At 50.9% G+C, this 16,886-nt stretch overlaps 1 protein-coding gene across 4 annotated transcripts in view; it reads left to right on the forward strand.

The window, feature by feature from the left end:
* LOC100119043 (protein pinocchio) overlaps positions 1-16,886 on the forward strand; it is a 62,964-nt gene that overhangs the window by 43,679 nt on the left and 2,399 nt on the right. For 3 of the 4 annotated variants that reach the window (XM_031922760.1, XM_031922762.1, XM_031922761.1), the window contains 4 exons: positions 3,665-3,772; positions 12,987-13,071; positions 15,933-16,061; positions 16,681-16,810. In XM_031922760.1, the coding sequence (XP_031778620.1) occupies positions 3,665-3,772; positions 12,987-13,071; positions 15,933-16,061; positions 16,681-16,810 (452 nt within the window). The remainder of the gene's footprint in view (positions 1-3,664; positions 3,773-12,986; positions 13,072-15,932; positions 16,062-16,680; positions 16,811-16,886) is intronic. The other variant, XM_008218186.4, reaches the window with a different exon arrangement.

The following is a 16,886-nucleotide window of genomic DNA, read 5'->3' on the forward strand; positions in this document are numbered from 1 at the left end:
AAGTTTATTCAAAACGATGCAGTGACGGGAAAAAAGTAGGGACGCGCGCCGATGTTAATGGATCTTCGCGGTAAATAGCCGACGGTAAACAGCTCTTTCGTATCGACGCATTAGTCGTCTATAAAACGATGATTTTTCACCATTATGTTACCATTGCAGTGTTAAACGGTTTGTTTGGCACGAGTAGGTTAAGCCAATTAAAACTTGCGTCGAAATTTCCGAGAGCTAATGCGGACGCGTTATAACCGGTATACCAATCAGTCGCGAACTATTAGACAATTTTCTCGCGGCTTATTCCACATACGCCGGCTTTCCATTAGTCATTCGTATACCGCAAGCTCACGATGCCATAGTATCGCGTACACTCGCGAAAAATAGCACGGCCGAGACACTTTTTTGCGTTAAAACGAAAAAGTTCAAGCCTCGGGATATTATTAATGACGATTTAACGACGCCGCGGCGGTCTGGGACAAGGTTCTTTTATTTTCTCGCGCGCCTCGAGCTTTTTCGAAAGCTCGCGTAGAGCTTCGCTCAAGGGTAAGAGCTGGCGATGATGACATCCTGGTTAGTTTCAGCGAAAACAAGCGTCGGATTTGTTTGAACTACTCGACTATTCGTTTCGTTCTTTTTAAAAAAATTATACACAACATCGCGTGGATTCGCTCGGATGGTTTTATAATGGATGACGAGTTAACCGGTGCGATCTGGTTTGATTCGTCGTGTATTCCAGAACGTTCCGAACACAGCCTCGATCATGTGTACACGCAGAGCCGCCTGGAGTCCGAATTTACCGTCTCGATTTTCGCGCGTTTTTAGTTAAAAATTCTCGCGACGATGTGGCCAAATGAATCACTGGCTTACATCACGAGGCTGACAGATAAGCTGATCTCATTGTCAGCGAATTTCCTCGTTCGGCACGAATAAAATTCTGGGATCGAATAATCGACCCGTTTATACTGGACTCGCGCTCTAATTAAATCGTACACAATCCACTGTAAAAAATCACTGTAGTCACAACATCACAGAATCCTACGAGAGCGACGTATACTTATGCAACGCCTTAAATTAACAATAACCGACAAAAAAAGCAGCTGGTTCGCAGAACGACTCATCAAACATTGCACAATCGGGCGTCAAGGATTTTGAAAAAGGAAAAGACTCCCCGAGATGACAGTAGAGCGCTTTGTCACTTGTGCAAACAACTCGCCGAGATTTACGATACACACCGCGTGCGGAGAGTCTAATCAGCGTATCACATGCCGTCGTAATCCTTGCCGAATTAAACAAGGCGTCGTCGCGCGGCGCTGAAAGTCATGCGCTCTCGAAAGCACGAGACCCGCGGCACGCTCGCGTGATCCAATCTCGTGCCTCTCGCATGTAAATACATATCCGAAAGATAGTGCTGAAAATTGCGGCTGATAGTCGGCCGCGCGGCGCAGGGACGAAAAAATCGAGCGTATTTGTCGACAGAGAGCGGGAACAAGCGATTCTCGAGATAAGTTATGAGAGCTCGAGATAAGCTGAGAGAGGATGATCGGCGATGATTGCTGCGCAGCGGAATGGAGCGATGGTGAGAGATCGTTTTGTGTGAATCGTATGCAGCTGACGGTCTGCGTGGTGACATTGGGGGTCCAATAAATAGACAGCTCTAATTTTACGTCAAATCGTTTCCAAATTACTGGCAAAGATTGATTGTTACGTCGAGCTGTCTATCCATTGGTGATATAACACACGTTCTCGTGAGAGGCGTGCGTTTACACGCGCGACATTCGAACGCGCTAATTATCCGCGTTGGTTCGAATTAACGAAAATCGTTATCAGACCGATAGCGATGCCCGCGTAGCAACAGCGCGCGTATCGACTTTCACGATATAGAGCGCACACGCCACCCGCCTTGAACCGAGCCCATTGCATTAATATTTTATACGTACGTTCTATCTCGTGAAAACTACGGCGGAATACGTGTAAAACGCGCGTGTCTACCGGCACGCGACATTGTCGCGTGTCGTCGCAGAGAGAAAATTCGAAAGTGCGCGCCCCAGGGACACACTGTAATTCGTTTTAATCCGATCGGCCGACGTTACACGCTGTCTGCGCGCTCGAAGGCGACGCAATTATCGATGGTCCATCGATCGTCGAAGCTCCTCCGCGTGTGCGAAAGGAAACGTTGAATTTCGATGGCTTTGTCGGCCGAATTAAAGGAATATATATATAGCAGAAGGAAGTGCGCGCAGTGTTCGTTTGGACATCGTATGCATAATTACGAGGTGTTATTTTTTCGAGAATATATGTTTCCTCGTGGATATACTCGTTCGCGGAGCTGACCTTAATTTGTCCTATATTTACGCTTTTCCATTAGTTTCCTCCGTAAAGTTGTAAAAACACAACCACAAAGCTCCAGTGAAAAGTCTTGTGTTGATGCCGACATAATGATCCCCTTGGCGACAGTCCCGAGTTATTCGGGGGAATAAATCATTCGCACCCGAGCAATCGTAGCCGCGCTGCCACGTGTAACTCCCCGGCTTATGTGTATACCTGCGCGACTCCCGTTTGCCAATTCGGCTCGCGATGAATTTGCCCCGAAGACGACGCGCGTGTGGATCGCGGTGCGCGGCTCAATTAGAAAACGAGATAAAGCGAGGCGCCGACATGTCGCCCGCGCGCAAGGAATTACGACGTCGCTCAGTCGATCGGCGTCTTGATCACCCGATTTCAAGGCTCATGATTTAGGAGCTACACACACGGTCTAGATATGAGGCGCATATCGATTTTGTTTTACTCTCTCGCGAGGCAGTTGCGCGATCCGTTCGCGGATCTCTATAGATTGAGCGCGCGATAAGCGTTGAAATTGAGGGAAATCGAGTTAACCCATACTTGCAACACCAGCCACCTATGGACTGTACGAAAACAAACAAAAATCTGCCCCGATATCGCAGCGCAGACGTCAAACGCAGAGGGCAAACAACGAGGCGCCAGCTGCTTATAACTTCTCCGTTATGAATATCTCTCCGCGCGCGAAACAATAATATAATCGCCGCGAACAAGCCGAAAGGGGAAAAAAAGCTTCGGCGATAAACCGAGTGTGAAGAGTGGAGGCTTTTTATTGGTCGCCGGAGCGACTGGCGTGATGCCGCCTCTCGAGGACCGTCAAAAACACATCGGGTGTGCACAACACTCCGTAGGCGCGATTAGCAAACTGTAGCTGTTGCGGGAATAACAATTTTTTACCCCCCTCGAAGTCTTATCGCGCGGCGTTCTTGTGATCCCTGTGAGAAAAATCGAATCCAATAGCGTTACGGCTGTCGCGGCGCGTCGCAGGCGGCTTTGCGTTATTGGCGGCTATGACGCAGAGACGGAGAGAGAAAGATGCGTTCGATTGCGAAAGATAAGGCACGCAGCTGATCCATCCGCGCGGCGGTGAAGCGAAAAATCGCTAAACCGGGTCAAGGCACCAGCTCCATACGAGAGCCTCGCTCGCTCGTCGTGCTCTTTTCTTCTCGGTATATCGTGTATCCGCTCTCGATGTTGTTGGGAGGACTTTCGCTGATGGGCTGGATTTGGAAATAATCGAGAATGAAGAATGCTTGTCGAAATAATAAATCGACGAACCTCTTGTGCTCGCATATACTTATCTAACCACACCTTTCTCTTCTTTTTGTTGCAGGTGAGTTCGCACTGCAAAGCAATATCGACCACAATATAATCCTGCACTCGTCAACGAGATTCCCGAGCTTCGATCGATGTAATTCCGGCGTAACGAGAGGAGCTTCAGGTTCGCGCAACTGCGTCCGTATTCACCCTCGGCTTTCATTTCCGTTTTCCCGACTATAATTTTTCTTTAGTTTCTTCGAGATAGCTTTTTATCCTGGCTGTTCCCTTGATCTTGGAGCATTGTGCGGTTATTTGTTATCACGCGAGAAACAAACTCCGACTCGTTAGGGCAATCGATATCGCAGAGAATCTTCTGTTTGAGCTGCGCGAGCTTTGTTCTTCTGCTCTAGAAATTCGATCGTCAGACGGGACAGTGTCGCTGCGAAAGTTACTAAAGGCAAGATATACGACCTTTACAAAATTCACGCTGCACCCGCTAGTAGTCATCGACCCCATACATCGAACTAACCGCGCATATGCGTGTCCGTAAGGTAATAGAGCGCGCGTCTTAATGGCCGATTTAGTAGGTTAGCCGCGCAATTGACCCGATCGAACGGGGCCGGATAGGCCACAGTGCAGTGATATAACGAGCCCCGTCCTTAATGATGCTCGCGGCGGAACAATGTAATCGCGCCGATTACTTTTGGCTGGTTTCGTTATTGTCCAAAGATCGAGACGATATAGCGTGCGGAGTATGCGCTTCTTGCCGCTAAGCCGGAGTTTTAATTAAAATCGTCTGCGGTTTTTCTGTCCCGCCTATAATTGGAATCGAAGACTCGCGTCGTCGCTTATGATAATAAGCCGAGAGAGAAGAAATAGTTACGTAACGTCGCTATATCTGGCATCGCAAGGTTCTTCCTATACACGGGCATTTTTATTTCCAGGCCGTGTGTGTATATAGCGCCGGCATAAAAATCATTTTATCAATTAGTTTTCCATCGCTTCTGCGATAATCGCCGCGAAGCATATACATAGCGCATACCCTTGCACAATCGCTCTGACTGACGATATAGTTTTACAACGAGCGCTGCGTTATAATTGTATACACTATACATTTAACGTATAATCATTGTTTACGTCTGTTCGTTGTCTCGGGATTTCGAAATCGAGCAATGTCGATGTTCGCCTAAAACACCTTAACGCGTCCGATTTTATGCAAACTGCAATGTCAAAGCAATTGTATGCCAGAGATCGGATAATCGCTACCTGTGGATCAGATCTGCGCGCGTAAGCGCAGCTGAAATAAAGCTAAGACTAAGCAACGCCCCCGAGTTCTATCGAGGCGTATATAGCATTTGTTTATTCTCTCCGTCGAAAAGCTCGGCGCTATTCATAGACGCACCGCTGAATTTTCACTCGCCGAGCGAGCGAGGGGTTTACTGACCGGCTAATTATTTGTTTTCGAAGTAGCTCCTCCGCTCGCGCGCGAAATCTTAAATTCAAAGCTCGCCTGCGTAGGCATAACTACCCAAGGATGTTATGTGTTTTCCTTTAGCGATAAACTTTTGTTATACCGCAGCGATCGAGTATTTTTCTATCATTTTCCCGGTGCTCGCGTACGTACGCCGTGTCGGTTGATGTAATATAATTCTTTTCGTTTTACTCGCTGCAAACAGCTGCTTTATCTCGGAAAGAAATCGTCCGCGGGGCTCGTTTGGCTTTGTAATTTAGCGGCGACACGGCTGCACGCGCGAATGAGGTAGACAATTCGAGACTTTGATTGAATCTCATTAGCGCGCCAAGATTATTCTTCGAAATAGTAGATCATGCCAACTTTTACTCCAAACCTTACGGCAGCGCTCATCTCTACACCCGCAGCAAATAGTTATATTAGCAGCAGCAGCAGCAGCAGCAATGTACGTGCGACGTCGATAACGCGTCGTTTACTCCACGGCGAGTACTGCACCGCGCGCCGGTCACTGGCACCTCTGGGCGTGTCGTCGCTTGAAAAAGCTTCCGCAGCCTGAAAAAGTAGAGAATCGAGGTAAAAAAAATACGCGCGAGACGTACGGCGTTGCGCAATACACGCATAATACACACCGCGCGGCCCAAGTGACATTCCTCGGCCGCGTGACTTGAATTTCTCCGGCGGAGATTATGCGTTATTTGGGCGGCGGCGTGTGCCAGTGCACAGTGTATACACAGGAGCGCCTAGACGAATTTGCATGGGAGAGAGGAACGCGAAGAAAGTGCGCGCGCGCGCCTGCTGCTGGCGAGGAAATTAGGGAACGGGGTCGCCTCGCACATAAGGTACTGCGCAGTCGCTCCTCCTCTTGCCTCATAGACGAAATTACGGATGGGAAATTACGCGGCAAAGAAAGCGCCGACCGTCCGACGCCGCGCTGTATCGCGAGCTTTTATCTGGAAAAGTTTCTGTGCGCTGCTTTTATCGCGCGCGCTATGTTATTTCAAAACAAAATATGGGTGTAGAAAAAAATGCCCACGTGTATGTCCACGGAATATTGTATCTGGTCGCTCGGCTCCTCGATTCACTCGTGCGTGACAGCTGGGATGGCTACTCGGAGGAGATAAGTCGCGCGTCGCTTGAATGAAAATCATTTCTCTCTCTCTCTCTCTCTCTGCGCGTGTCTTGTTGCGCAATAATCGCATTGATCAAAATCGGAAAAAATTCATCCGAGGAGACTTTCACTCTCTCTCTCTCGTTAGCCGGAAGAGAGAATGTCGCTCGAAAAGCAGCGCGCATGCGCGCCCATTCAAATTTTCGTCGGTTGTCACATCCTGCCCCGCTCTCCCTCGTATATAGGCACAATATATCAGAATTATCCGTAGGTTCTGCTCTCTAGACGTCTGTCGACCTGCCGCTGGGCGACGCGGAGGGGCGGAGAGCGTCGGCGGCGGCGCCGTCTGCAGCTCCCCTCCCTCCCAGCGCTCTGTGCCCCACCCGGAGCAGCCGAGCCTGCCGAGCGCTCGCAGAGCTCCGTTATAAAACCCAAGCGACGCCGCGGCAGCAGGTTTAGTACAGCTCGACCCGTCGCTTGCTGTCTGTCACGCTTCCACATCGCCTGCAGCGTATTCCGTTTGTTATAACGACCAGCTCAGCCGTTCGTGTCAGTCTCCGTTTTTACGCGAGTTCCGATACACTGCATCCATCCTGTTGAGCGTCTCTGTGAGCGGAAGGGAAAGTTGATCTGGAATAATATAACAGCAGCCGTCGAGTGTCAGCAGTGCAATTCTTCGACGTTGACGAGTGCATTAGTGCGACGACGATTCTCTCGAAAACCGTAAGTGTCCGAGTGAAAGCGCCTATACTCTTGTGCACTGTGTTGTCTAACCACAATGTACGTACGGCGTCTGCGAGAGCAGTAGCACACGAGGGAAATCGCGCGCCAGAATCGATGCGTCTGCTTCGGTTCGGCCCCCCTCAGAGCGCGTACATTGTAAGAGCTACTCGTGTAAGCGCGTAAGTAACCGAAAAGCCGAGTGAACGAATCGAAGCTATATCGATCGCCGCGCGCGATTTTCAGGCTCTCCTCGCGTCGGACATACTTATACCTATATAACCTTGTGCAAGAATCGCGCTCGCAACGCTCTTATTTCAAAGTCAGTCAATTCGAAGCTTTCGCTTTATGCTCGCGCGCACACGCACACAGCAGCGGCTTTCGCAATGTTTACAGTCGTTATAGCGCGCGCTAACGAAACCGGCCCAAGTTCAGTCGGGCGCATGCGCGCCGGCCTCAAAAGTTCACCGTGCTCACGAACCGCGACCCCGACCAGCCTCAAGCGGCTCCGTTCGCTGCAAAAACGGGGATCGATCCGCATCCAGACACGCACACACGCACACGCGTGCTCTCGAGGCTTCTTCTTATTCTCCCGTTCGAGAATCGAGAGCAGCGTACGCGCCGCGAACACCTATATAGCTGTATGCATAGTGCACGGCACCGAGCGTGAGAATCAATACTCGACGCAGACTGGCAGGGAAAGCAGTTCGGTGTGAGGAAGAGAAATGGATGGGGGGGGGGGGGGAGTTTCGAGCGGCCCTTCCGCAGGCCTTCCCAGATGCTCCGCGTTGTTGTTTACGTTGCCGCTGCTCCGGAACGCGGGAAAAAAATCGCAATGCTCGGAAACTCGGCATGTAGCGTGCATTTGAAGCGTCACGTAAATCGATCGGAATCAAAACAAACTTGCCACCTTCTCTCGTGCAACGAATCGTTTTGTTTTCATTCCTCCGCACTGGCGGCAGCTGTCGAGCTATATTATCTATTCAACATAATCATCGGCAGCGTACGCGCTAACTGTGAATTTTCAAAGTAGCGCGCATAGCAGCAGCTCCGTAACGGAAAATTCAAATTTCCAGCCTCGTGCTCGCAGCGTGGCTTCGCATCCTACATATGTATGCGCCGAGTCCCGACGGGCGTTAGGTTATTAAAGCAGCCGCTTAAATATGACTGATTGCCTGCCTGCTAGCTGCAGGCTTGCGTCGCCGCTTGGAATGTATGCATACGTATATAGTCGAGCTTCGTACGTTTTTTTCTGCGATTACTATCCAATGCTAACGTTGCGAGGAATAGTCGCTTGAAAAAGCAATAAGCTTCTTTCTACGAGACGCGCAGCGTCTTCTCTCAGGCAATATCCAGCGCTTCTCTCTCGCGCCTCGGAAAATCGATGCCGAGGAAAAACGGGGCGTTCTCTCTCTCTCTCTCTCTCTCTCGCATTCTCCGTACCAGCGCTCCGACTATAATATAGAGCTTCTCGCGGCGGCAACTCTTCTTCTATTTTCTCGCGATTTATCGCTCTCGACGCTCGATAAACTCCCTGGAATTTGCTCTGGAAAGCAGGTTGCCGCATCTATGTACTCTCGATGCTACAACGCGACAATTGCGCTCGGCTTTCTAAAAAACGCCTCGAAGATTACGAATAGCATTAGTCCTCGTCGTGGCCCTTATCTCCCGGGATAGTCCGACGGCCTCTAATTCCATCCCATTAATATGCGGTACTCCCTAATTGTACGCATAGCTCGATAAGGCATATGTTTCAATTGGAACGGTATACGAAGCATATCCGGCTGTCACAAAACATACCGCGCGCAGCCCGAATGCCAGCCTCGATCCTCGCCGTTATAACGTCGAGGGGACAACTCGTTCGAACTACATTATTGGCCACACGACGACGGGAAAAGAGCAGCTCGTCTTCTGACATCCGCCACGCGCCAGCAGCTTCTCTCCAATTTCTTCGGCCGTGAGAAAGAGCGATTCTCTTTCTCGTTACCTCAAACGCTATCCGTCTTCTATTACGAGCCCGCGCTTTGTTGGAGGTCTAACGATAAACGCCTCGCGGCTCTATTTTTATTTCGCGCTTGATCGTATATTTGTACAAGCGACTTTTGCAACGCACTTCTCATCGGCTAGCCTATGCTACTCCCGAGACAGCTGAGTCCTCGGTCGGCTACATTCTCCTACACGTGAAAAATGCTTTTAGAAAAGCGGGAAAGAGCACGAGAAGGGTCGCTTCCTCCCGCAAAGTGCGAGCGCTTCTCGGTCAATATCTGCCGCGCGATGCAACTCCTCCTCTTCTCTCTCGCCCGCGCTCGCAGGCCTCGCACACACACACACACACACACATGCACGCACCGCGCAGTACAGTAGCCTATGGCGTGGCAAAGCCCCCACCCCCCCCCAAGGGTTGTCGACCTCGTTTCCACCCCTCGCTGAGAGAGGCGAGAAGCTCTCTCGCTCCCCATGTGGTGGCTGTGTAACGCGGCTCGGAGCTTTTTCCTCCGGTATTTATGGCGGCGTGAATATTTCAGCGAGCCTCGCAGTTTGTACGGCTCATCGAAAAGTCGTTCGACACCTGCATCCCACCCGCGTAGGTTCATCAATCGCGCACAGACGCGCGGTCTCGATGCGTCCTTGGGAAAGGTCGCCGGCACCCACGCGCGGAGTTTCCAGCGTTTTCTTGACGAGCTGCCAAGGGGGGTTTTCCGTTTTCTCAGGGCGCGCAATTCGCGGATAAGTCGGATATCATAGCGCCAAAAAAAGAGCGTGTATATTTCGCGGCGCCAAGAATCTCGAAATTGGCGATCCGAGAAGCGGAGCTTTGCCAAAGGCGGTATACTTTATTAGGCCACCTTGGACACTAACTGCGTACACGCGATCGTCCTGCGCGTGATAGGCGACGACTCTATTGGCCAGCCTTGCGCGTATGCAGTCGGGAAGTACCCATATCGTGTCACACTCGCTCAGCATCTCCCGAGTGGAGGCTCGACAGCACACATAGTGTGTACACCGCGCGATAATTGCGCAGACGCGCGAGCCCTCAAGCGGTTCCTGTTAGCGCTGGTTCTCGGCCGTCTAATTATATAACTAAATACGTTAAACGCGCTGTGCGGCGTCGTGACGTCAGGCCGGAGCTGGTGCGACGAGTGTATAAAAGTTAACCCTCGGGTATTGTAGTGGTCTCGAGGCTGGATATCGAATGATTTAAAAATGTGCATCGGCCGCGAGAGGTGTGCACGTAAGTTCCTGCGAGATGCGGTCGGTGCTTTTTTTAAATCAATTGATACGTCGCTGCGTAGTTCGACGATGACGAGATGGGAATCCGAACCAGCATATTCTCTATGCACAGCTCGCCTACGCCATTATTTCCACGCGAAATACTTGCGTATATTGCGGCATAATTAATTATCGCCCGCTGAGAGTCCGCGAATTTCGAAAAACCGGCACGCGTCGCGTGCTAATTGAGCATCGATCGTCGCTATCTGGGAGCGGCGCCGAAAAATGCCGCTAAAGTCGACGCAACAGGCGAGTCGATTAATTGAAAGAGAATTTAACGCAGCCCACACCGCGGTGCATAATAACGGAGCGCTATTTATATACGCCTGCGGTATGTGCGTGGCTGCACTAAACTGCGTATCTCGTAAAGTCGCGCGAGCTACACGTGCGCTTTATTAGCTCGGCTCGAGCTTTTGTGGGCTTCACGAGGATTCCGAGTTTTTTGCCGTCGAGATTATTCGTTACGCGGAAAATCGCCGCGAGGAAAGTCACCGTCGATTCGCGGCGCATTATATACTCTCTCTCTCTATCGCTACTCGATTCATCATTTCTTTCCTTCTGCGTCGTAAAATAATTTCGCTGTGCTGCTCTCAGAAAATAAAAATGTAATGCCTCGATCCGATCGAGAACCAGTTCCGCGCTCATATCCACACAATGCGCGCCGCTATCCAAAAGACAACATGGAGTCGGCTAGTGACGCGCGTCGCCGCGGAAAAATTCGGCGCACCGGCTGGTCGCGTGCTACCGAAGAACAGCAAATTATTCTCGCCGTGTGCCGACGATAAATATTCATTCTCGACAGGTGCCCGCGCGCAAAAAAGCTCGAGTGCGCGGCCTTCTCTCGCCAGCGTAATTTGCGTCACCGATGTATATGCAACAATAATATACAGCGTATAGAGCGTGCAGCGCCCTTTGACGTTGTTGCTCCCAGAGAGAGCTTTTTTCTCCCGCTAATCGATTCTGTATCGGACGTTCGCGATACACGCGCGCCAAGGGGAGGCTCTCTTTCTAGTCTACGTCAGTAGAGGGAGGGCGTTTATTTGCGTAATTAACGAAGGGTAACAATATCGAGGGAAAGCTCCTCCTCAACACGCGGTTACACGCTGCTCGCTGCTGCAGATCCATCGACGCCGTTAGCGCTCGGCGCATTGGGTTTCCGATCCCTCGATTTTTCCCCGGCTTTTCCTGCTCGCCGCAGCAGCTGCGCTCTGTGTGTATACGAAAATAATAATAGAACGACGGCATCGCGCTCGTAAATATTTCTCTTTCGATACAGCTGGCTGGTGGGAAAACGAGGAAGCGCTTTTCGCGGCATATTTCTGTTATCGGAATCGCGCTCGATGCAAAAAATCGCTCGCGCCGCGCGCGTGCGTCAAGGAATTCTTCGCCGGCGCGATTAGGAACATAAACACGCCGCGAGCGTGCGTAGACGTCGATCGCGGTGCAATCGTGACGCACGATATAGTTAGCGACAAAGTGCATTATGCGCGCATATATTCGACGAGCTTCGCCCTTGCGCCGAAAGAGAGTAAGTAGTAGTCCGCTCTATAGATCGATAGCCGATCGGCGCGCGCGAGATGCGGAATGTCAACAAGCCGTTTTGCATCTCTGCTCTCTCGGGTAAAAATAGCGCGCTCGAGATGCTCATTCGGCTCAGGGTCGAGGAACTTGGAAAAATGCGTGGCGAGCAGCGGCTATTGTATACCTGCAGCCGTGTCCCATTTTTCGAGTCGACTTTCGCGCTTTCGACACGCTTTCGCTCGATTTCAACAGAAATTCTCGTATTGGGAAACCGTGGACTCTGACCGCCGTCCCGTACAACTTCCGCGCTGAAAATCGCGAAAGACGAGAGTTGCTGTCGAGAGAAAGTGCGGCTCGTCAAGGCGAAACGCACTTCTATGGAAGAGGAACGAGGACGATTTCCACTGCGAAATTCAGAGTCGATCCTATAGTCTCTGCGGCGTTTAAAATAATCATCCCCAGACAGTCAGTCGCGTGTTCCCGCGCCGAAAATAAAATCACTCCTGTCGTGACGTACTCGCCGCTGCTATAACGCGATGCGCCCTTGGTGCACTATAGCCGACTGTGGCTGCTCGCGCATCGATTGCCCTTATCTATACCTGCGCATCGCACACGTGCGGGTGGTATATGCTCGCCTTTCGGACATGTGTGGAAAAGTACCGGATTTTCAGCACACAGCAACTCTCGTACAGGAGGAGCGAGATACCTGCGCGATTACGTTACGCCGCGCGAGACTCGATTATATCTGGCTGTGTGACGGTGATGTGCGCGGTTACGTAAAGCACACCGGCCTATAGTCCGCGATTGATCGCGTATAAAGTACTCTCTCTCTCTCTCTCGCTCGTGAATCAATGGAAATCACTGCGCCCCTTTACGTCGAACCGCCGCTGAATCGCAGCGAAATTTCCCCACCTCCGATCCGACATTCCAGAGCAGCTGGAAGGCATGACGGCGAAATTAGCGCAAGGCAATATGCCGAATATGCATCAGAATGCAGCCGAGGAATTTTCGCGAAGCGCCCCGGCTTTCCGGCCATTATCAACGGTTCGGCCCAATTGTCACTGACGGCACTGGCAGTTCCTACACACACGCATGACGTACGGAATTTCCTTGTTTACACGCGCCGGCTCTTGACATGTGGCTCGTGGTCGGGTGGGGACTTTACCGGCTTCACCGGCGGGGACGATTATCGCGACAATGTATACGAAGAGATGCGCACTATATACTCCGACGCGAGCCCGCGGAGAAGCTCAGTTCGAGTTGGACTGTCAGTAATAGCGGATCCTCTTCTGCTTTGTGTTACAGTTTCTTCAGGAGCCAACACAGTACACGGAAGCAACATGTCTGTCACGTCCGTGCAAAACACCACTGAGAATCTCTCTCGTCATGGGTAAGTTCGCTCTTCACTGATGCGTTTATAATTTCGGCGCTTGTTTGTTTGTTTGTTTGACTCTGGCCGTACGGAGGCCCCTCGTTGTAAAACTCTATCGGCAAATAAAGCTCGTTTCGTTTCGATTCAGCGCAATAGTTGAATTGGCGAACCGGCGCGCTTCAAAGTCCAAAGATAAGGAGTTAATCTGGAGCACAGAGCGTTACTCGCAGATCGCGAGGGGAAACTCGCACACATACACAGCCTACGTTTCCGCTGGACTGCAACGTTTCGCAAGCTCGCCGATGCGAAAATTAGCGGATGCTAATTACTTTTTGCCGCTATTACGTTAGCGCGCGGACAATGGGCCGTAAAGCGGGCGTCCAGTGCAAGAAAAAACACACAACGACGCAGTAAAAATTTTGTAGCTTCTTCCTACGTCACGCTCTCGGCACCCGCATTATTCGGACGATCAAAATTACTAATTACGATGAGAACCGGAGCTCTGACAATAGGCATATACGCGCGAATAAAATCGCGAACACCCACGCATATTTACTGATTCACCGTCGGAACGTCGCGCAGCCATTAGAATACCTGCTTATTTTAGCGTCGTTTCTGCTGCTGCATTGGACTATAACCTGTAATGCTTTTCCGCGGACTGATTTTAATAAAGCCTTGTGTCCGTTACACTTTCGCTTAAAAAAAAAAAAAAAAAAAAAGCCCTATTCATCTCGGCACGTGCCAAAAACGTGTGTAACGGACGGCGCTCTTGCTTAGACGAGCGTCCTCGCGGCTAGTGGCGGAGCGACCTTGCGTATTTTTCGCCAAGCGGCCCTGAAATCGGATGGGAAAGCCGAGGTTCTGAAAGAGACTCGCCGCGCTATGATTGATTATACGAGGCGTTGGAGAATAGAATCGGGAGTTGATACATTAGGAAAACGAATGTTCTTTCGGCGCGTTATCTCCGCGATGTGTTCGTAGTCTAGTTATTTCGACGCAACGAGCACTCGCACATTTTTCAAAGCATCGGTACTTTACGTAAGAGAAGAATAGGCGCATTCGGATGTTTGTATTCCAGCGAACAACGAGAAGCCGAATTTTCGCGCGGAAAAAGAAACCCATCGCGATTTCGGGGAATCGGCACAATGCTGCAGGCAATAAAACTTGGACGACCGATCGTAACAATACGTTGCATGCAGTTCTATTTTCAGAGACGCGCCGTTTAAAAAAAGCTCTGCCCAGCTATCGGGCATATAAATACGTATACGTTGAAAAAATCCAGCGCCGACGGTCGCTCTTTCATAAACGGCTTCTTCTCTCCCGGAAGAGAGAAGATCGCTATCGACTCGCCAGTCACGCATAAGTGCATTAAAAATATTCCCCCGAGAGAGGCATATCGCGCGCTTACGTAAGTCTGAATGTCGTCGCGGAGAGGCTCCCGCGCGAGCGCGACGGTCAGGTTCAAGAGCAGCCGAAACATTGAACCTCTCTCTCGCTTTTGTGTATCGCATGTGCGGCACTCGGTGACGTAACGCAATTAATCGATGGCCTTTTTCGCCTTCAAGCCGACGACGGATCCTTTCATTCGCTCCAGCTGTGCAACGGACTAACGAAATTGACAGGCCGAATGCGATTATTCGGATTTCCTCTCGAATTCACTGTAGCGCGAGCGTCTGAGAATGAAATAAAAATTGAAATCGACGGGTCTCATTGCTCCAGGCCGCTGAACAATTCACGAGCAGCTTGCATGCTTGCGAGATTCGCATTTCCGCGCAAGTTCAAGGCGCCGCGCGAGCTTTTGTGCAGCGAAGATTGGGTCCGCAGAAAAGCGGGTCAGCGCGGGTTATTAAAGCCGGCCTTTGAAGGGGAAAGGATACCGCGCGATTGGATTGTTTTTAATTAAAGTACACGAGCGCCGCGGGCAGATTGGCTTCCGTCGAAAATCGTATTAATATCGATCGAGGTATAAGCTCTGAAAACAAAGAACCGGTGTTACGTGGAGACGACTTTTCGGTTGTTTCGCGTGACATAATCGTAAACACTCGCGCGCCGCGATTGCGAAAACAAATATTCTCGCGGCTCTGAATATACATACGAGCGCGCGCGCGCAAAAAAAAAAAAAAAATCCACGTGCGCGAATGTGTAATTCTTGCAAAGCAAGCTCGCGCATATGCGGAACGACTTTTTTCGCCGTTTAAATTCGCGGAACTTTCCTCGCCTGGCCAAAGACCTCGGCCGAGGCCGCTTCTCGACGAAAATAACGATCCCGATGAAAGCTCGGCGCGAGCAATTAACCAGATAAGTAGTTTTCCAGGCGCATGCGTGCGCGTATATTTATAGAGTTTCAGCGGTGACTGGCAATATTTGGCTGCCGATCGAACTGTAACGAGACGTGTGTATACATCTCTCGGATCTGCGTAAGCGGATTTCGCTGTGTAGTGTTTACCCAGTCAGGTGGGAAATATGCCCGCGCGGCCGAGTCTGCCTCGAATGATAAAACTATCGTTATTAATGCCCGACTCTTTATTAATAGCGCTCGGTCTAATTAGAGCCGACTGATGCGTACTACGCGCTCGTTTCGTGGATTCGCGCAACCGCTCGGGTACGAAGTGCGCTACTTCGGCGTCAGGCGATAATGCTAATTATGCTGCCGAGATAGAGCCGCTAATCCCTCGCTGCATTGTGCATGGAAGCTTGCAACGATTTATTAAAAAGCGAATAATAATTCTCCACGCACGGGGACAGCTGCCACGTGCTCGCGTTGTGATTTGGAGTTTCTCGCGCGCGCTGATTTTTTCCGCCGCTTCGCGTAAGCCCCGCCGATAAGATACATATTACCCCACCTGTACTAACGATCCGTCATTCTTTTCATGTTTCAGGAGCAACATCTCCCTGTCCTGCCACAGTCTCTGCGGCAGCGTAGACGAGTCCCTGGGCTCGCATCCGCAGTACCAGGACACCATCCTCACGATCGAGGAGCTTCGCGCCCAGCTCAACTCCTGCTTCACGTGAGTGTCCCGCATTTTTAGAGCTCGGTGCTTTTGTGCGCCGAAGAAAAGGAGAAAAACCCAAACGGATGTCCATTGTCGCGGCTCTATGTTTACGCTTCTCGATTTACATCGCGGACTATATCGGTATCCATGGCGGACCGAGATCGGCGCACCGAGATACTTATTCTACAGAGACGCGAGTCGATTTCGTCATTACACGGCGCACGTAGCCGCGCTATTTTCGGCGACTGCACCGAAATATACGCTTTAAATTTACCTCTCTCTCTCTCTCTCTCTGTCAGCCGTATTGATCATGCACTCGCGGGTATGCATGCGCGGCGAGAGGACAAGCTCCCGCCTCGTCCGCCTCGTGTGTTCGCGATCGATCGCGCGGAATGCCGGATGACGGTTATCCGGATAATGCCCACGAGCCGCGCACGAGGACTCGAATAATAAACAGCTATTGCGCAACGTTGTAGAGTGTATGACCGTAATGACCGGAAGCTCGGCGAATCTAGAAATTCAATTGGGTTTTTCTCTCAATTTTATGCTAACTCGATTACCGCGGCAATTGCCGGCGCAAAGAGTTCTCTTGCGAGAAAGTATAATAACAACAACGGAATGTTCTCTTCTGCAGATGCGGAGTGTCGTGGAGCGAGGAGCACGTGTCCCTGGACTGCAGCGAGTGCGGCGGCTACTCCCTCCAGAGACCCTGTCCGCTGTGCGACGGCCGCTGCCACGCGGTCTGGAAGCGAGACCTCACCATGGTAAGCACCGTTCGGCTCTCCGGGGAAATTGCCCCCGACGATCTAATCTGCGAGCGTGCTTTTAATTACACTGGAT

Source organism: Nasonia vitripennis, chromosome 2, assembly GCF_009193385.2.
Source record: "Nasonia vitripennis strain AsymCx chromosome 2, Nvit_psr_1.1, whole genome shotgun sequence".
In the NCBI taxonomy this organism is placed as follows: Eukaryota; Metazoa; Arthropoda; class Insecta; order Hymenoptera; family Pteromalidae; genus Nasonia; species Nasonia vitripennis.